The 21,186-nt window shown below is 44.6% G+C and overlaps 2 protein-coding genes across 2 annotated transcripts in view; both read right to left on the bottom strand.

The window, feature by feature from the left end:
• Positions 1-10,087, bottom strand: part of LOC135522047 (rho GTPase-activating protein 33-like) — a 48,545-nt gene extending 38,458 nt beyond the window's left edge. Inside the window, 1 exon segment of the mRNA XM_064947953.1 lies at positions 9,593-10,087. Coding sequence (XP_064804025.1) covers positions 9,593-9,598 — 6 coding nt within the window. The 5' untranslated portion in view covers positions 9,599-10,087.
• An 864-nt stretch (positions 10,088-10,951) lies between these two features.
• LOC135522043 (RNA-binding protein 42-like) lies at positions 10,952-20,393 on the bottom strand. The gene is given in 12 exon segments (XM_064947947.1): positions 10,952-11,663; positions 12,073-12,267; positions 12,962-13,079; positions 13,257-13,403; positions 13,605-13,781; positions 15,193-15,263; positions 15,266-15,364; positions 15,504-15,575; positions 19,428-19,497; positions 19,647-19,782; positions 19,931-19,991; positions 20,256-20,393. Coding segments are annotated over 11 exon segments (1,254 nt in total). The 5' UTR covers positions 19,987-19,991; positions 20,256-20,393; the 3' UTR covers positions 10,952-11,550.
• Positions 20,394-21,186: the final 793 nt, after the last annotated feature.

The following is a 21,186-nucleotide window of genomic DNA, read 5'->3' as shown; positions in this document are numbered from 1 at the left end:
AAGCCCCATCCTCTTTCTTCCACGCGACAGGAAAGACACAGAGTCACCGGCAGCATACTAAACACCAAACACTGCCCTCATTCCAGCTGCAGCCACGTGAGATACAGAGACACAAGAGTGGGAGAGAAGAGACTAAAAAGAAGAAAAAAAAGAGATGTGGGTGAAGAAAGAAGGGGAGGAAAGAAAGAGGGTGAATTCATCAGAAGACTGACTGTTGTGAACAAGTGTGTGGTGTGTGTGGCTGTGTGTAGCGAGACATGAGGGACAGTGGACGAAGGGGGCCGTTTGTGTTGGTACGGAACAATGTGGGCATGGCTACAGAACAGATGTTTCTATAGGGGCAGGCAGCTGGCACCCAGAGCATCTGACTGCAGCAGAGAGAGAGAAACACCATAAAGGAAAGAGGGAAAGAGAGAATGACTGAATGAAAACACTAACAGAAAACAAATGCTCCATATGTGGAGGTCTGGTGGGGGAAACAAGGTCCCAGCCATGGTAAAAGGGAGGGAAGGGGTTCTGAAGACATGCTTCAGCAGTGTGTGGAGGATGTCCAGGCAACATGAAAGATTTTAAACTATAGAGCTAGCATGTCTAGTGGCTGAGTATATGGACGGACAGAGGGCTACACTCCAAGATAGTGACTTTGTGTCTGTCTGTACTGCATAGGTAGGCATGCTGTCTGTTTAGTCAGTGTCTCTTCAAGCTGCTGTATAAGGGCTTGGGCAACCAGGATATGAATCATAACGCGAAACCGGTTTATAGGCACTGACTGTACTGTAAGTCAAGGATAGAAGGGTGATCCATGAGGCAAACAGATATTGGCATAGCACACATTCCAGCCTCCAGGCCAAAACAGACAGAGAGAGAAGTAGTGAGAGGGGGAAGGGATGAAAGTCGGAGGTTTGTATACAGGTTAATGTACAGTAAATAACCCATATATGATCGTACACAGTATTAGCACAGAGATCTAATGTTAAGCACCCATTAAAGAGTATTTTTCCATTTCCAGGGTGAGTCGTGTGTGCGCACGCGTTGGGTGTGGCTGGCTTCTCCTCTGAGGGCGTTAGAGCAGATGATGGGTGACAAGGCGTGAGGCAGTGCCCTCGCCCAGATCAGACCAGCCCTTCTCCAGCCTGAGGCGGGACTCTGACACCCCTTGGCCCCAAGCTGTGAGCAGCAGCCCTGTGAGCCTTGCTACAGCTCTCTAGCTCCAGCTGTTCAGGCTTTAGGCCCTAGGAACGGGGTCAGGGCTGTGGTTCCCAGTCATGCCTCTTTATCTCAGCTTACAGCTCACCTCTCTAGACCTATCAGGGATCAAAGATCCCTTTACTATTCACATGACATGAGGTACAGCAGTTAAGTGCCTGGTAATAACATAGTAAATGGCTCACATGAGACGGAGCACCTCTCTAAAGGGCCTGCTGTGAAACAGACAGCTAGTTGAGGTGATGATCTGTGTTGTTTGGGGTTATGAGTCAATAACATAGCCTACACTATGCTTTTACTTATTTAACCTTTGTTTTAGAGGTCGACCGATTATGACTTTTCAACACCGATACCGATTATTGGAGGACCAAAAAAAGCTGATACCGATTAATCGGCAGATTTTTTTATTAACTTTTATTTGTAATAATGACAATTACAACAATACTGAAGGAACACTTATTTTAACTTAATATAATACATCAATAAAATCAATTTAGCCTCAAGTAAATAATGAAACATGTTCAATTTGGTTTAAATAATGCAAAAACAAAGTGTTGGAGAAGAAAGAAAAATATGCAATATGTGCTATGTAAGAAAGCTAACATTTCAGTTCCTTGCTCAGAACATCACATATGAAAGCTGGTGGTTCCTTTTAACATGAGTCTTCAATATTCCCAGGTAATAAGTTTTAGGTTTCAGTTAATATAGGAATTATAGGACTATTCCCCTCTATACCATCTTATAGGCACTTTAGTATTGCCAGGGTAACAGTATAGCTTCCGTCCCTCTCCTCGATCCTCCCTGGGCTCGAACCAGTAACACAACGACAACAGCCACCATCGAAGCAGTGTTACCCATGCAGAGCAAGGGGAACAACCACTCAAAGGTTCAGAGCGAGTGACGTTTGAAACGCTATTAGCGCACGCTAACTAGCTAGCCATATCACTTCAGTTACACCAGCCTCATCTTGGGAGTTGATAGGCTTGAAGTCATAAACAGCGCAATGCTTGACGCACAACGAAGAGCTGCTGGCAAAACGCACGAAAGTGCCGTTTGAATGAATGTTTACGCGCCTGTTTCTGCCTACCGCCGCTCAGTCAGATACTTGTATGCTCAGTCAGATTATATGCAACGCAGGACACGTGTCACACCCTGGTCGTTGTATATTGTGTTTGTCTTTATTTATTTGGTCAGGCTGGGGTGTGACATGGGTTTATTGTGGTGTGTTTTGTCTTGGGGTGTTGTTAGGTGTTGGGTGTGTGGCTTAGTGGGGGTATCTAGCATAGTCTATGGCTGTCTGGAGTGGTTCTCAAATCAGAGGCAGGTGTTTATCGTTGTCTCTGATTGGGAACCATATTTAGGCAGCCATATTCTTTGAGTATTTCGTGGGTGATTGTTCCTGTCTCTGTGTTCACCAGATGTCTAGGTTACCACGTTCGTTTTTTGTTTTGTTCGTTATTTCATGTCTAGTTCATTTATTAAAGAACATGAATAACCACCACGCTGCATTTGTCCGCTTCTCCTTCGACAGACGAGAACCGTTACAGAATCACCCACCACAACAGGACCAAGCGGCGTGGTAACAGGCAACAGCAGGAGCAACAAAGAGAGGAATGGACCTGGGAGGACGAATTGGAGGGAGAAGGACCCTGGGCTCAGCCTGGAGAATATCGCCGCCTCAAAGAAGAACTGGAGGCGGGGAAAGCAGAGAGACGCCGGTATGAGGCGGCAGCACGGCAATGCGGATGGAAGCCCGAGAGTCAGCCCCAAAAATTTATTGGGGGGGGGCTCAGGGAGAGTGTGGCAGAGTCAGGAGTCAGACCTGAGCCAACTCTCTCTGTTTATCGTGAGGAGCCAAGGAGGAGACCAGAACCAGAGCCGGTGTTGGAGGTGAGCGAAGCAGAGACTGAAGGAGTTAATGGGGAAATTGGAGGAGAGAGAAATGAGGGAGTTGCTGTGTTGGTGCTTTAAGCATGGAATTCGCCCGACGGAGCGTGTCGGGGAATTGATGGCACCTGGGTCAGCGCTCCATACTCGTCCTGAGGTGCGTGTTAGTCGGCTGGTCAAGTTGGTGCCAGCCTCACGCACCAGGCCTCCTGTGCACCTCCCTAGCCTTGCACGTCCTGTGCCAGCACTGCTCTCAAGATCTCCAGTACGCCTTCACGGTCTAGCCCATCCTGTGCCACCTCCACACACCAGCCCTCCGGTGGCAGCTCCCCGCACCAGGCTTCCTGTGCGTGTCCTCGGCCCAGTACCACCAGTGCCAGCACCACGCATCAGGCCTACGGTGCGCCTCGCCTCTCCAGCGCTGCCGGAGCCTTCCTCCTCTCCTGCGCTGCCGGAGTTTTTCGCCTGTTCAGCCCTGCCCGAGCCTTCCTCCTCTCCTGCGCTGCTGGAGACTCCCGCCTGTTTAGCGCAGCCAGAGCTGCCAGTCTGCATGGAGCAGCCAGTCTGCATGGAGCAGCCAGAGCTGCCAGTCTGCATGGAGCAGCCAGAGCTGCCAGTCTGCATGGAGCAGCCAGAGCTGCCAGTCTGCAAAGAGCTGCCAGTCTGCAAAGAGCTGCCAGTCTGCAAAGAGCTGCCAGTCTGCAAAGAGCTGCCAGTCTGCAAGAAGCCGCCAGAGCTGCCAGTCTGCAAGAAGCCGCCAGAGCTGCCAGTCTGCAAGAAGCCGCCAGAGCTGCCAGTCTGCAAGAAGCCGCCAGAGATACCAGTCTGCAAGAAGCTGCCAGTCAGCCAGGATCTGACAGTCAGCCAGGATCCGCCAGTCAGCCAGGGTCCGCCAGTCAGCCAGACCCTCCCAGATCCGCTAGACCCTTCCAGATCCGCCAGACCCTTCCAGATCCGCCAGTCAGCCAGACCCGCCAGACCCTTCCAGAACCGCCAGCCAGCCAGGATCTGCTGGATCCAACTACCTGCCTGAGCTTCCTCTCAGTCCCGAGCTGCCCCTCAGTCCCGAGCTGCCCCTCCATGAATAACCACCACGCTGCATTTTGGTCCGCTTCTCCTTCGACAGACCAAATGCATGCTTTTCAACCGATCGCTGCCTGCACCCGCATGCCCGACGTGCATCACCACCCTGGATGTTTCCGACCTTGAATATGTGGACATCTATAAGTACCTAGGTGTCTGGCTAGACTGTAAACTCTCCTTCCAGACTCATATCAAACATCTCCAATCGAAAATCAAATCAAGAGTCGGCTTTCTATTCGCAACAAAGCCTCCTTCACTCACGCCGCCAAACTTACCCTCGTAAAACTGACTATCCTACCGATCTTCGACTTCGGCGATGTCATCTACAAAATTGCTTCCAACACTCTACTCAGCAAACTGGATGCATTTTATCACAGTGCCATCCGTTTTGTCACTAAAGCACCATATACCACCCACCACTGCGACTTGTATGCTCTAGTCGGCTGGCCCTCGCTACATATTCGTCGCCAGACCCACTGGCTCCAGGTCATCTACAAGTCCATGCTAGGTAAAGCTCCGCCTTATCTCAGTTCACTGGTCACGATGGCTACACCCATGGCACGCGCTCCAGCAGGTGTATCTCACTGATCATCCCTAAAGCCAACACCTCATTTGGCTGCCTTTCGTTCCAGTACTCTGCTGCCTGTGACTAGAACGAATTGCAAAAATCCCTGAAGTTGGAGACTTTTATCTCCCTCACCAACTTCAAACATGTGCTATCTGAGCAGCTAACCGATCGCTGCAGCTGTACATAGTCTAATGGTAAATAGCCCACCCATTTTCACCTACCTCATCCCCACACTGTTTTTATTTATTTACTTTTCTGCTCTTTTGCACACCAGTATCTCTACCTGTACATGACCATCTGATCATTTATCACTCCAGTGTTAATCTGCAAAATTGTAATTATTCGCCTATCTCCTCATGCCTTTTGCACACAATGTATAGACTCCCCTTTTTTTCTACTGTGTTATTGACTTGTTAATTGTTTACTCCATGTGTAACTCTGTGTTGTCTGTTCACACTGCTATGCTTTATCTTGGCCAGGTCGCAGTTGCAAATGAGAACTTGTTCTCAACTAGCCTACCTGGTTAAATAAAGGTGGAAAAAAAAACACAAAAAAACACGAGAACCGTTACAACACGCTAGATAATATCTAGTAATATCATCAACCATGTGTAGTTAACTAGTGATTATGATTGATTGTTTTTTATAAGATAAGTTTAATGCTAGCTAGCAACTTACCTTGGCTTACTGATTCGCGTTACAGGCAGTCTCCTTGTGGAGTGCAACGAGAGAGAGGCAGGTCGTTATTGCGTTGGACTAGTTAACTGTAAGGTTGCAAGATTGGATCCCCCGAGCTGACAAGGTGAAAATCTGTTGTTCTGCCCCTGAACAAGGCAGTTAACCCACCGTTCCAGGGCCGTCATTGAAAATAAGAATGTGTTCTTAACTGACTTGCCTAGTTAAATAAAGGTATCTAAAAAAATAAAAAAATAAAAATCAGCAAATCGGCACCCAAAAATACCTATTTCCAATTGTTGACTTGAAAATTGAAATTGGCCATTCGATTAATCGGTCGACCTCTACTTTGTTTAACTAGTGAAGTCAATTAAGAACAAATTCTTATTTACAATGACGGCCTAGGAGCAGGTTAACTGCCTTGTTCAGAGGCAGAACGACAGAGTTTTACCTTGTCAGCTTGGGGATTCGATCTTGCAACCTTTTGTTTACTGGCCCAACACTAACCACTAGGCTTCATGCAGCACCACATTTTGGCGAGCTGCTTGAATAATATGCCACAGAATAAGCACACAGGACAAACAATAGGCGTAGTAGTGCTCTGAGGTTGTCAAACTATATCTTTCTAAACATCTGTCCTCGCGGCGAGTCCACATGCAGGGGGAAGTAGAGACGAGCAGAGAGCAGTACTGAGCACACAGGAGGACTGTCTGACCATCACCCCTGACAACAAGCTGTGCGCTGCCTAAACAAGTCCCCCCTGCCACTCTCCACATCCTCATTTTAGCTCAAACATAAACCGCTTGCTTTGTGACTGAATGTTGTTGTTAATGCAGCTGTGTTTGTTTCCTTTCTTAGTATACGGTATGTGATAAAATAATTGTCTGTCAGTGAGGAACCAAACCAGTGGCCAATGACAGAGGTGTGGCCAGAACGGCTAGTGTTACAGAGTCTGTAAGCAGCCATTGATTTGTGTGTGTGTATTCTGTGTTTATGCTCCATTACAAGCAGATCCACACAGGTAGGTAGGTAGGTAGGTAGGTAGGTAGGTAGGTAGGTAGGTAGGTAGGTCTGGTGTCTGTCTGTCTGTCTGTCTGTCTGTCGAGAGAAGCAAGAATTCAGGGTAGAGTGAGGAAGGGAGTAGGATTGCCTCACAGTAAACAGGAAGCTGGGAGAGATGGAGAGGATTATTGGTGGGCGTGCCCGTGCTGTGACATGTCTCTGTTTTCTACCTTTCTCTCCATCTTCCTGTCTAGGTTCTCTTTCTACCTTATTTGCACATTGAGGACATCTTTATGTAATTTGTGCAGCCCAAGTGGCAGAGGGGGAAGGGAATAGTGAAATAGAATGTGAGGTTACGTAACAGCAGTACTGATTCTGATGAAGATCAAAATCAACCATTCCTCTCATGTTTACTTGTTATAATAATGCTGGTGTGCCGAGGACAGGGAAGGTGTGTGTGTACTGAGGCACTTCCCTTACCACTCTTAACTCCTCAGGTCATCAATGGTTGCAAGAAGGGACAACAGTTGGGCACAATCTTCAATAGGATTAAATTAGCCAGAGCACACCAGTAACACAACTAACATGGGACCGGATGCATAAATAAAAAGGATGTATTATTAAAGAGTTCCTTTCTGTACACTATGTGCCCCCTATCATTCAGCTGTTGGCAGCTACAGGCCAAGCATTTCATTCTCCTGTTGGCAAGTGAGCAACCCTGGGGAGCATTTACATTAAATCAAGCATGTTGAAAACAACTAGCATTTGTGTCCAGTTGGGGCTGGGATAGGCTAATTTGTGCTGCAACGGAAGCCTAATCTTAATAATAGTCTCACTACAAATACGTACATAAAAACTACACACACATTGAACTGCAGCCGACTACACAGTGTGCCAACAATGCGAAGGAAGCAGAATAACTTTTGCTCAGCAAATGTAATGTCCAAGCATAAAAGGCTCTTAACACAACATTACCATCAGTCTGCATTGATTTTCCTCTTACCGAACATTGCAAGTGACCGTACATGAGACAATTAAATGGAAATAAATTAGGTATGTAGCCAGTGAGACCATCCAACAGCTGTAAACAAACCATCTGTCCGAAACAAAGACACACACACAGTATTTTTCTGTCTCTGTTGCTCAGTCTCTGTATGGTATACACACACAGACACATACACACACACTGTCTCCGTCTCAGGCGTTCTGTCTCAGGCCCTCAGTCTTAGTCTCATTCAATCTCTGAAACACACAGCTCCTGCCAGACAGAGTTATGAAGATGCTGGGTTTGTAATTAAACACCTTGATCGCCCACTGCTGCTCACACTGGAGGCAGAGCTAATCCTCAAACTGACTGTTGGGGAGAGCAGGTAAACTACACCAGCTGGACATGGAATCAGAATGACAACATTCTTGGTTACTGGAAAGGGTTCAGACTAGGGAGGTCAAAGTAAACAATGGTTCTTGAGATTGTGAGATGGAGGCTAAACTATAGCCTTGAGCGAAGCATTAAACTCAGGACTGACAACACAGTAATGCTTCTCTAGAACATGGAAGCCAGTGAGTCTATCCAACAGAGCCACAATGATGACCATAAGATTTAGTTCCATAAAGGAAAAAGCAGTAATGACACACATGCCTTGTTTTACCAGGCATTAGAGAATACAGAAACATAAAATAGTCCTGGCTATTCCTAGTTTTCCAAGGGAAAAGTAATGTACAGTCTGAGAATAAACATAGGTGACATAATCTGAAGCTAAGCACCAGTTCAGCCTGTTTCAGCTGTAACATACTGAGTCCACTGCGGTTGGGTAGATTAATGATGGACTGATCATTAATGACAGAAATACCCTGTGCTGCGGCTAAGAGCCAGTCTTGGGACCTAACCCAAATTACTAATTGTCAGTCTTGAGAGCAGGAGACTCGTGGATGGAGAGGGATTTGTATCCTCTGACCATAAACCACCATATTCTCTGCTAGAACAACCTCAATGTCTATTGAAAACACTGCTGTATGTAAGAACAATGCCACGTTCGCGTGCTAGTCAAATATAGGAAGTCAGACATTTCAGAGTTGCCTAGTTCTGACTGGCACGTCAACGCGGCATAACTCGAGGGGAGTAGACAAGATATCAACATTGAGTTGGCAGGCCAATCGCTCCATTCAATCAAAATTTCAAGTTGCACAGCACATTTATGACTAACCATAAGGTCTAATGCGCCTGTACCTTAGGAAAACACGAAGTCAGTAAAGTGATGTTAAAGTGCAAGACGACGGCACAGCGTTGAAACGGTCTGAAGTGATAATTCATCCCGCTGATGCAGTTAGCTGGAATCAATTGTTTTCCCATTGGACTAATTGTATCCACAAGCGAAGGATAGGGACATTAACAAGCTTCTATCTGAAAACGTTGCAGCCCGACAATGGGAAACAGAGTCATTGTAATGTGCTGAGCATAACATTCGTTTCTTTAGTACGAACTTAAAAATCATATTAGCTACATTAGTGTCTCTTTGTTGTGTGACTAACTTGAGCGCAATTAATGAAATGGAAGCCGCGGCCGGAGTAGACAAAAGACGGTCAGTTTTCAGAACTGTTTGAGCTGGCAAACAGTAACAAGGCAATCATAATAATATTAGCTAGCCTTGCTAGATTGTGTTAAACGGTGACACGTTGTAGACCGCACATAAATACTAATATTAAGCCAAGTGATGAATGCCCCGTAAAACCGAATCACCCTTCCTGGCTGACAGACAACACCGCCATTCATACTTGCATTTCAAGGGAGGGGCGCGCGATGTGGCTAAATGGAGTTAGCTAGCACACTAGATGAAATAACGTAACTAGTTAGTTAGCAAAAAAAAACGGAACAGACACATGGGATCTGGCTGAATTACATTAGCTATATGGTTTAGTTAGTTGATCAGATAAAGACAATAACCATGTCAAATGACTTGAGCGAAGCAGTGACAGGCCAGGGTTCAGCAGTGTCCCTGTAACTAATGGCAACAACGGACTGGACAGCATCTTCTGTTTCAGTTTGCCACACAGACTAGCCATATATGACAGACATGGTACGACAAACTAGTTAGCACATGTTTTGTGGCCAAACTTAAAAAAAACGTTTTTTTCCCCACATATGCAGCCTGAAATAAAAAACAAAACGACTTACCACCATTCCGATATCCAGGTTCGGGGGAAAGGGTCGGAAGGTCTCCGTCTTCAAATTCCAATCTCACTGGTTTAAAATAATGTATGAATGATGCATTCGTTAAAGTGGCCCTCTTTTTCTTACATTGATACGTAACGTTAGCAAACTATACCAACAGTTTACCTCACATTTAGAAAATGTCGAAGCATCATTCCTCGTTGATGTGAATCTAACACGAAAAAGGACCAAACCACTCGTCACTAGCCCTTCCAAGACAGGACTGGGAGGAGAGACGGGGACCACGAGGGGGTGGCGAAATCGAGTTATTTGCTTTGGCAAAAACACTTATTTTCAGCGAGATCCTTATGAAAATGTAGACAAATGTCCTCATATTATCGACGACATAATTTGCTAGTTAGAAATCTGAAGATAAGTTCTCGGTTCATGCAAAGTCGGCCTTTCTACATTGTTAGTATACTGCATTTTTGCCTCAATTCAGGCAATGATGGGACATTTCAACACACATGTGGTTGAAATGTGGATAATCAGTGTCTATCCGCCAATACCAAAAACTCAAAGGGATATGCGTATTTAATGGAAACGCAAAGATAGCGTGAAATGCTCTAGCTGACCGTAAATAAGATAACACTATTTTAACCACGCCAACAATGATACATCAACCATTTTTTTATATCTTCATTGATCAGCCAATAATACTCTTTTAGATTGAGGCGATAGAGCTCCCCTGCTTTGTGTGAATGCTGAGGTCCAGTTGATGCCCCCGGTCAGACAAAGCAGTAAGAAGCAGACTGGCGATCTATCCTTTTTTATGCTTTCAAGTTACAACAAAATCAATTTAGCTAGCTCACCGTCTTTTTCCTCGAATTATATTTAGATTGGTGAAACTTGATACAATCATTTATCATCCAATTACTTTCCTAGACAGACATCCCAATCTGCTGTAACACATTGCTATTTCCTAGAAATGGTGCACTGTGAGGGCAAAAGGTTTTAGTTCCACTATACTTTCCTAGTCTCAAATCAAATCCGCAACAGTGTTATCCTATATTCCCCCATTGTATAGCACACTTGAGAATGCCTCACCCTCTGGCTATGGTAACATTGAATACTCCAAATCGTAGTTGGCCATAATATTCAACATGAGTTATCTTAAAAGCTGACATTATCTTCTATTTTGTATACCATTACAATTTAAAGCAAGGTATGTATATTAAGGTTACCTTTCAATAGTCGGTTGATTAAATATTCAATAGATGATATTGGAGCCCCATCTTGTGACCAATTTCCAAACTATCCCACCTCACCAAATGCTATCATTGCCTGGGCTGGAGGAGACAGGAAAGGTGAGTGCCAGGCAAATATGTCAAGCCGGTTAAGACTTTTGATTTTATTTAAAAAAACTTAGCATTATTTTCAATTCACTGCTTCTTCAAAATAATCCACTTTAATGTACAAATATTTAGATTGTTTATTTTTTTGAATCCCTGTGTGAATAACAGAGGCTCTCCGGAAATACATAATTGCCATTGGAAGTAGTTTCCACAATAGCATATACATAAACAAGATCACCAAACTAACATTTAAGACAAAAATCATGAGATGCATGGGAGCCATACCAACTAAGAAAATCTGAGTGATGTTGAGAATTTTTTTACAAACTAAAATGTAAAAAACAACAACAAAAAAACAGGAGATCAGTACATTCTAAACTTCAGAAGGGCATAGTTCATGTCTAACCATTACAACCAGGACCATGTACAGTGTTTTATAGCCTAGTTTAACCATGTTCCATGAGTAAAATGACATCCCTACTCTGTAGTAATGGAAAACATGTCAGATAGCTGGATGAGTGGCCTTCCAACTGGGCAATGGCAACAGTGTTCTGCCATCAGTGTGATTCTCACACACTCCCAGTCAAAAAACAACACTCGCACATACATACACGAGGGAAATACCATCTATCTCAGTCCCAGTTTCTTTTTCTCCTTCTGTTTCTTGCGTACAACTTCCATGTTCCTGTCCTTCCACATGCTCTTTCTCAGTTTGATGGGTCTGCTGCCGACATACTTCCCTGTGGACAAAAAAAGTCTACGATCAGTTGGGAATTGGACTGGCACCACCACACAGGTAGCTGTTAGGAAAGGACAAGAGTAAGTCATTCCCCTCACAAACAATTGCTCACCGTTCATCTCTCTCATGGTGCAGATATAATCGTTAGGGTCCTTGAAGCAGACAAAGCTGTAGCCCTTGGCCGTGCATTTGTCACCTTCATTAGCTTTCTAACTATGCTTTCTTGCTAATTATGCAGAAAATCCTGTTATTGCATGAAAAAAGAAAAGTCCATGTTCCCGCGAGATATTACTCACTACTAGAGCCTCAGAATGAAAAGATCCAGATCAGGAGTTACTCCACATTTTAAAATGACATACTGAGGTTGGATACAAAACTATTTGGGCCATATTACACACACTATTGCTCACCGTTCATCTCCCTCATGGCGCGGACGTAGTCATTGGGGTCCTTGAAGCTGACAAAGCCGTAACCCTTGGTCTTGCCAGTGCGTTTGTCCCGCACCACCTTGGCTTTCAGGTAGGAGGGGTAGCGGCTGAATGCCCTTGCCAGGATGTCGTCGTTCACCTCATTGCCAAGGTCTCCACAGAAGATTCTGAAATCATCTGGATGGAGGAGGGGTTTTTAGAAGATGAGGTGTGAGGCTGAGCAAAGAGGGAGGGACAAAAAGGGAATGGGACAGTGGCCTATTGTAGTGAAAACTATTCTCAATACAGGCAAGTAGGTAGCTGCTTTAAGCAACGCTAGAATTTACACACTAGTGTTGCTGGGAATTAGCTTGCAAAATCATTTAAAAAAAATTCTACTTACTCTGTTAATTGTCCTTATGCAGGGGGAATAAAAAAGTATTTAAAAAAAGTCCTGCACGTGTGCCATAACTAACAAAAAGAAAAATCAGGGCTTTTGACATATGAGATAAGCAGAAGAACTGATCTCTCTCAGGAACTGCATGTCTACAACAGACCCACCTGAAATTCTGTTTAACTATGCATTCCTTTTAGATGTTCCTCTGCTAACCTCATCAAAATAAGTCTCCCACAATATCGTGCTTTTTCTTTTTTGCATGTATAGCGCACGTGCAGGACTTTTATTTTGACATAAGGTAAGCTGAGGAAAGACCCACTTTTGGAAAGTCTAATTTATGTTCCATTAGATATTTGTTCTCAATTTCCCCCCTGCATAAAGACCAACCCTATGGACAATTGGCAGAGTAAGTGGAAATGTAATTTGATTGAACTTCTTGCATCCGACGGGCTATATAATCGTGTCAGTGTAATCTGAAGTCATTAGCTAGTTTACCCGAGTCCCACTCCAGTAGACTCTGGTCCTCCCAGCTGGTGCCTGCGGCTGTACGGATACACTTCTTTGCCTTCTCTTGCTTACCCTTCTTCTTCTCCTCTGTTGTGCTATCCGCTGGCTGCAGAGAAACAAGATTCTCGAGTCAGACATATTTTCGAGATTGCTGCAATACTGATCCTTTGTAGGGTTTGGGTCAAGTCTATTTCAATCCACCAATTGAATTGTACAAGCATTTTGAATGCTTAAACCCTTTAACTAGGGCCAGGGCTGATAAACAAGGCAGAGTGTTCTGTACCTCAGTGTGGACGGGCTCGGGCTCTGGCATGCTGGGTCCGATAACGTTGTCATCTGAGGCGGCCAGGCTGGCCTCCTTCTTTGCCTCCAGCAGTCCGGCGGCCATCACCGCTGCCTGCTGTTCTGCTACAGACGCTGCCAGCTCCTCCTGATGAAGTCAGAGGGAGAACCGAGAGAGGAGAAAAATCAAATCAGAGATTATGATGATAGATGAAATTCAGTGTGAATTTGCAACAAACAGCAGCAAACTTGGCAAGTATGTAGAATGCAAATTTGAAATAGTCGCTGAACATTTTTTTTTTTAATGCAAAGGCAAAGAAAACTAAAGAGTAGAAGTGAGTGTACTTACCATGCGAGCCTTTCTCTGGGCATGGATGTCTGGTATCTTGGGTCCGGAGGGAGCCGTGTAGACAGTGGGGGCTGCAGAGATGATTGAGGGGGTGAGCTTGGGAGGGGCCTGGGTCACAGACCTGGAGGGTGCAGACACCATGGAGTGTCCCATGGGTGTACCATGTGTCGATCCCACCTGTAGATGGTAAGATATGGTAACAGCATATAGAGAAATGGAGATAATGACTCACAACAGAATAGGGCAAGATTGACCAAGCCTGTTCACATTCCTAATTGAAGACACAGTTAATGCCAAATTTCCTTAAAAGGCCTTCCAACACTGTACATCAGAATCAGTCTTTTACGATTATTACATGTCACACTGTGCGATCTTACCTAATTTAAATCTATCAACCTGGCGAGATCGTACGATTTGCTTCAGTACGGTCGACACATTCTGTGATTGGCTTGCGAGGCTACGTCAGCCGATGTATGCTATGTCAACTGCAGCGGTGCATCTGATTTCAGATGTCAAAATGTCAGATGTAGCCTAAACAAGATTAGGGAAATTCTTCTTCTTGCAAAGCATTTAAATGTTTAAATCAAACTATTACAGGGACAGTGAAGCATGTTTTCTTCTTTTGGTTCCATACTCCAAAAGTTTGGATTTGAAATTAAACAATGACTATGGAGGTTAAAGCGCAGACTGGCAGCTTTAATTTGAGGGTATTGGGTGAAACATTTAGAAATTACACCACTTTTTGAACATAGTCCCCCCATTTTAGGGTAGCAAAAGTATTGGGACATTCACTTGTGTATTAAAGTAGTAAAAAAAAGGCAGTATCTGTTCCCATATTCATAGCACAAAATGACTACATCAAGCTACCGGCTAAAATTTGTTGGATGCATTTGCTCTTTGTTCTGGTTGTTTCAGATTAGGTTGTGCCCGATAGAAATTAATGGTAAATAATGTAGTGTGATTTTAGAGTCACGTTTATTATAAATAAGAATATAACGTTTCTAAATACTTCTACATTAATGTGGATGCTACTATGATTACGAATCATCCTGACTGAATCGTAATAATGAGTGAGAAAGTTACACGCACAAATACCATACCTCCAAGACGAACCTCTTATCTTTACAATAACGGGAGGTTAGCATTTTATTTCTCACTTATCATTATTCACAATTCAGGATTATCTGTAATCATCACATTCATGGAAACTCACTGTATATTAATCTGACTATTCACAATAATCCTACTGTTGTGTGCATACTCAGTGCCGGCCGTGTTCCTATTGGTAAGTCACCGGGATCGGCTCGTGACACCAGCTACACTACACGATAAAGGCTCAACATTTCTGACACCGCCAGAACTTTGTCTGACCCTACGACTGCATGTACTGGTACTCAAAATCAGCAGACCAAGACCATGTCACACTGAAGGAGCCAAGAAAATCGTTTATGACCTAAGAATTTCCAACAACGTAGAAATGCTGTCTGGGAGGGCCAAATCGTGGAGTCTGCATGGGCCTTTAGGGAGGCCATTGATATCAGTCGTCCAAGGAGCCTCGGGGTAGAAAAAAGGCACTGTAGCAACTAACCGGAGGTCCTACTGAGCTCATATGCCCCATTGGGTCCATGGGATGCTGAGGATGCTGAGGGGGTCCTTGCATGGGGGTGCCATCATCATGGGCGGGGGAGGAGGGGGGTGTGGCAGTGGGGGAGCCATCATACCCTGTGGAGGGGGACCACTCATCACAGGCATCCTCGGACCTGCTGACAGAGATTTCAAATTAGCCTCCCAACACCTTGTTTTTCATTTGAAGACTGAATCGCTGTAGAGATTTGATGCTCCTTCTTATTTCATTTAGCTAGCACTGAGGTGAAGTCAGCAACAGTAGAGATAAATGACCTGGTCTCTGCAGGATGTGCGGCATAAACGCTGGTCTCATCATTGGCGGTGGTCTGACACCTGGGGTTATAGCTGAAGAGCAGAAGAAAAAAAAAAGAACAGCATAAACTGAAGAGACCTGTAGACATGGTGTAAATGATGAACACTGTTTGAGTAAAATATGCATTTTAAGTATGTCATGTAATAATAAGTAGTCCTCTGTAGCTCAGTTGGTAGAGTATGGTGCTTGCAATGCCAGGATAGTGGGTTTGATTCCTGGGACCCCCCATCATAAAAAATGTATTCATGCATGACTAAGTCGCTTTGGATAAACGTGTCTGCTAAATGGCATATACAGCACATTCGGAAAGTATTCAGACCCCTTCACCTTTTCCACATTTTGTTACATTAGTCTTATTCTAAAATAGATTTAAAAATAAATCCTCAATCTACACATAATACCCCATAATGACAAAGTGAAAACAGGTTACATATTTTTTGCTGAAATATCACATTTACATATGTTTTTATTTTTTTATTTTTTTATTTCACCTTTATTTAACCAGGTAGTCTAGTTGAGAACAAGTTTTCATTTACAATTGCGACCTGGCCAGGATAAAGCAAAGGAGTGTGACACAGACAACACAGTTACACATGGAATAAACAAACAAGCCAATAACACAATAAACAAGTCAATGACACAGTAGAAAAAAAGTAAGTCCATATACAGTGTGTGCAAAAGGCATGAGGAGGTAGGCAGTAAATAGGCCATAGGAGCAAATAGTTACAATTTAGCAGATTAACACTGGAGTGATAAATAAGCAGATGATGATGTGCAAGTAGAGATACTGGTGGGCAAAAGAGCAGAAAATTAATTAAAAACAGTATGGAGATAAGGTAGGTAGATTGGGTGGGCTATTTACAGATGGACTATGTACAGCTGCAGCGGTCAGTTAGCTGCTCAGATAGCTGATGTTTGAAGTTGGTGAGGGAAATAAAAGTCCAACTTCAGCGATTTTTGCAATTCGTTACAGTCACTGGCAGCAGAGAACTGGAAGGAAAGGCGGCCAAATGAGGTGTTGGTTTTGGGGATGATCAGTGAGACATACCTGCTGGAACGTGTGTTACGGGTGGGTGTTGTTATCGTGACCAGTGAACTGACATAAGGTGGAGCTTTACCTAGCATAGACTTATAGATGACCTGGAGCCAGTGGGTCTGGCGACGAATATGTAGCGAGGGCCAGCCGACTAGAGCATACAGGTCGCAGTGGTGGGTGGCATAAGGTGATTTGGCAACAAAATGGATGGCACTGTGATAGACTGTATCAGTTTGCTGAGTAGAGTATTGGAAGCTATTTTGTAGATGACGTCGCCGAAGACGAGGATCGGTAGGATAGACAGTTTTACTTGGGTAAGTTTGGCGGCGTGAGTGAAGGAGGCTTTTTTTTAGTTGTCCACATATTCTAGGTCGGAACCGTCCAGGGTGGTGAAGCTAGTCTGGCAGCGGTTGAGGACAGCGAACGGTTGAAAAGCATGCATTTGGTTTTACTAGCGCTTAAGAGCAGTTGGAGGCACGGAAGGAGTGTTGTATGGCATTAAAGCTCATTTGGAGGTTAGTTAGCACAGGGTCCAAGGAAGGGCCAGAAGTATACAGAATGGTGTCGTCTGCGTAGTGGTGGATCAGGGAATCGCCCGCAGCAAGAGCGACATCGTTGACATATACAGAGAAAAGAGTCGGCCCGAGAAATGAACCCTGTGGTACCCCCATACAGACTGCCAGAGGTCCGGACAACATGCCCTCTGATTTGACACACTGAACTCTGTCTGCAAAGTAGTTGGTGAACCAGGCGAGGCAGTCATTAGGAAAAAACAAGGCTATTGAGTCTGCCGATAAGATTGATTGACAAGAGTCGAAAGCCTTGGCTAGGTCGATGAAGACGGCTGCACAGTACTGTCTTTTATCGATGGCGGTTATATTTTAAGTACCTTGAGTGTGGCTGAGATGCACCCGTGACCGGCTCGGAAACCGGATTGAACAGCGGAGAATGTACGGTGGGGGGGAGCTGTTGGCCGGGGTTGGAGTAGCCAGGAGGAAGGCATGGCCAGCCGTTGAGAAATGCAAAATTGAAATTTTCAGTTTTCATGGATTTATCGGTGGTGACTGTATTACCTAGCCTCAGTGCAGTGAGCAGCTGGGAGGAGGTGCTCTTATTCCCCATGGACTTTACAGTGTCCCAAAAACTTTTGGAGATAAAGCTACAGGATGCAAATGACTGCTTGATAAATCTAGCCTTTGCTTTCCTGACTGACTGCGTGTATTGGTTCCTGACTTCCCTGAACAGTTGCATATCGCGGGGACTATTTGATGCTATTGCAGTCCGCCACCGGATGATTTTGTGCTGGTCAAGGGCAGTCAAGTATTCAGACCATTTACTCAGTACTTTGTTGTAGTAACTTTGGCAGCGATTATAGCCTCAAGTCTGCTTGGGTATGACACTATAAGCCTGGAACACCTGTATTTGGGGAGTTTCTCTCATTTTTATCTGCAGATCCTCTCAAGCTCTGTCAGGTTGGATAGGGAGCATTGCTGCACAGCTATTTTCAGGTCTCTCCAGAGATGTTTGATCGGGTTCAAGTCCGGGCTCTGGCTGGGCCCCTCAAGGACATTGAGACTTGTCCCGAAGCCACTCCTGCATTGTTTTGGCTGTGTGCTTAGGGACGTTGTCCTGATGGAAGGTGAACCTTCTCCCAAGTCTGAGGTCTTGAGCGCTCTGGAGCAGGTTTTCATCAAGGATTTCATCAAGGACTTTGGATTTCATCAAGGACTTTGCTCCATTCATCTTTCCTCGATCCGGACTATATTCCAGGCCCTGCTGCTGAAAAGCATCACAGCAAAATATGCTGCCACCACTATGCTTCACTGTAGGGATGGTGCCAGGTTTCCTCTAGACGTGACACTTGGCATTCAGGCCAAAGAGTTCAATCTTGGTTTCATCAGATCCGAGAATATTTTTTTCTTATGGTCTGAATGTCCATAAGGTGCCCTTTGGCAAACTCCAAGTGGGCGGATTGGGGAAGATTGGCTTCCGCCTGGCCACTCTACTACAAAGGCCTGATTTGTGGAGTGTTGCAGAGATGGTTGTTATTCTGGAAGGTCCTCCCATCTACACAGAGGAACTCTGGAGCTCTGTCAGAGTGACCATCGGGTTCTTGGTCACCTCCCTGACTAAGGCCCTTCTATCCCGAAATAAGAAAGAAGGAGGCCACAGTGTTCTTGGGGCCCTTCAATGCTGCAGAGATTTTTTCGCACCTTTCCCCAGATCTGTGCCTCGACATAATCAAGTCTCGGAGCTCTACGTACAATTCCGTCAACCTCATGGCTTGGTTTTTTCTCTGACATGCACTGTCAACTGTGGGACCTTATATAGGCAAGTGTGTACCTTTCCAAATCACGTCCAATCAATTGAATTTACCACAGGTGAACTCCAATCAAGTTATAGAAACATCAAGGACGATCAATGGAAACAGAATTTTTTTTATTTATTTTACCTTTATTTAACAAGACAAGTCAGTTAAGAACAAATTCTTATTTTCAATGACGGCCTTGTCAGCCTGGGGGTTTGAACTTGCAACCTTTCGGTTACTAGTCCAACACTCTAACCACTAGGCTACCCTGCCGCCCCAATGCACCTGAGCTCAATTTTGAGTCACATAGCAAAGGGTTTAAATTCTTATGTATATAAGGTAGCTGTTTTTTTTCTTACAAAACTTACAAAAACCTGATACTAATTTTGTTATTATCATGTATATTGATGGCGGGGGGGGGGGGGAGTATTACATCTATTTTAGAATAAGGCTGTAACAAAATGTGGAAAAATGGAAGGGGTCTGAATACATTCCAAATGCAAAGTATTATGTTAATAAACGTGAATCAAACCATGTCACCTGGGCCTACAAATGCAGGGGGTGGAGGTCCCACGAAAGTGGCAGCCCTTGCATCCAAAGTTTGCTGGACCTGAGAGAGAAAGGGGATTTGAAGGAGTTGGATGCATCCAGCTACCACCACATTCTGTTTGCTTTTAGCAGATCGGTTTGAGTTTGTTCATTCTCCTATTGATCTTTCCTATATAATGTTCAATCATTCTTCCTTCAAGAGCTCAGTACCTGTCGGTAGGTGTTGGTGCCGATGATGGGTCGGATCATAGGAACAGTCATAGGAACACCCATTGGGAGCAACTCCATCACTACAGGGTCTCCTGCAGTCATTGCCACTTGACCCCCCAGGACCTCCTGCTCAAACCTGGTTCAGAACCAACACAAGAGTTACCAACAGATGACGATTGTCGTGAGATATTGTTTGCCTGTCCTGATAGAGAAGTAAGAGCACACACGGCATTGCAATCTTATTGAAGGTAACCGAAGTGTCATGCCTCAACTCTTGTACTCACAGAGCCATTTCAGCCTCCATCTCCTTCAACCGCTCCTCTCCTGATTTCATCGCCATACTTACTGCAAAGACAAACGTTTTGTTGGTAGTCCATTCTTTGGTGGTAAACACATCTAGGTAGCTACTGAAAATGTGTACAGTTAACGTTTGGCTAACACCAAAGGCATTGATAGTTAGCTTGTTTACGTTATAGCTACTGTATTGGCTAGTAACTTTAACTGTTTGCTAACAGTTATCGCTAATTGTCTGGCTAACGTTAACCAGGATGCCATAATAAAAAAAAACAGAAAGTTAGTACAGCACGTATACGTACAAAACGTTATTACCCTAAATAGTGACGTTCCAAAACTCTTTAATCTTAACTAGCTATTTAAATAAAGCATGAATTTTTGTATTTATCCGTCCCTACAAACCGAGGCCAACGTTGTCCAAAATGGCCAGTCGCATTATTATGACGTAGAGTCGTGGTTTTGGTCCATCACGACTGTGTGGTTGGGTCCGTTCCAGGGGATCTGTTCTTCTTCTTCGCGTAGTTTTCCGACAGACAATACACTTTGTTGAATATTGTTGCCTTTCACAGTTCAGAAAGTGCAATGGACATTTGTTCACAAAAAAAGGGAAATTGCACCACCAACTAACCCTATAACTAACCCTATAAACTGGGTGGTTCAAGCCCTGAATGCTGATAGGCTGACAGCCGTGGTATATCAGACCATATTCCACAGGTATGACAAAACATTTAATTTCACTGCTCCAGTTACGTTACTAAACAGTTTATAACAGCAATATCCTCAACACACCCCACTACCCCTTCCCACTACTTTGGCTCTCACAGATCCTACACCAGGCCGTTGGCCAGAGAGCCTGTGTCCCCTTCTCTCAAAACCCACTGTAGTTCTTCTGCAGTAAAATATCTGACACCCAAAAACTTCTCTGCTGGTGTAGAGAACTGTTCAAGTCACTCTGTACTGGCCTACTACTCACAGGGATCCTTTCCCTCACACTTTGTCCACCATCCCATACTTTCTGCATTGCTCTCATCCTGGAAACTTCAAGCTGTCTCACTCGCACATAACATTTCTGATTCCCAGCAACATGGCCACCCCCACAATTGAAACACTCCACTTTTCCCACCGAAAGAACACACTCCTTTGTACCATGTCCTCTTGCACACTTCTCACACCTCGGAATCTCCCTCCTACATACTCCTGCAACATGACCATAAACTTGGTACCTGAAACACTGTAGTGGGTTCTG

Source organism: Oncorhynchus masou, chromosome 30 (genome assembly GCF_036934945.1).
Source record: "Oncorhynchus masou masou isolate Uvic2021 chromosome 30, UVic_Omas_1.1, whole genome shotgun sequence".
NCBI lineage: Eukaryota > Metazoa > Chordata > Actinopteri > Salmoniformes > Salmonidae > Oncorhynchus > Oncorhynchus masou.
The sequence above is the reverse complement of the archived record's forward strand: the minus strand, read 5'-3'. Positions and strand labels throughout refer to the sequence as shown.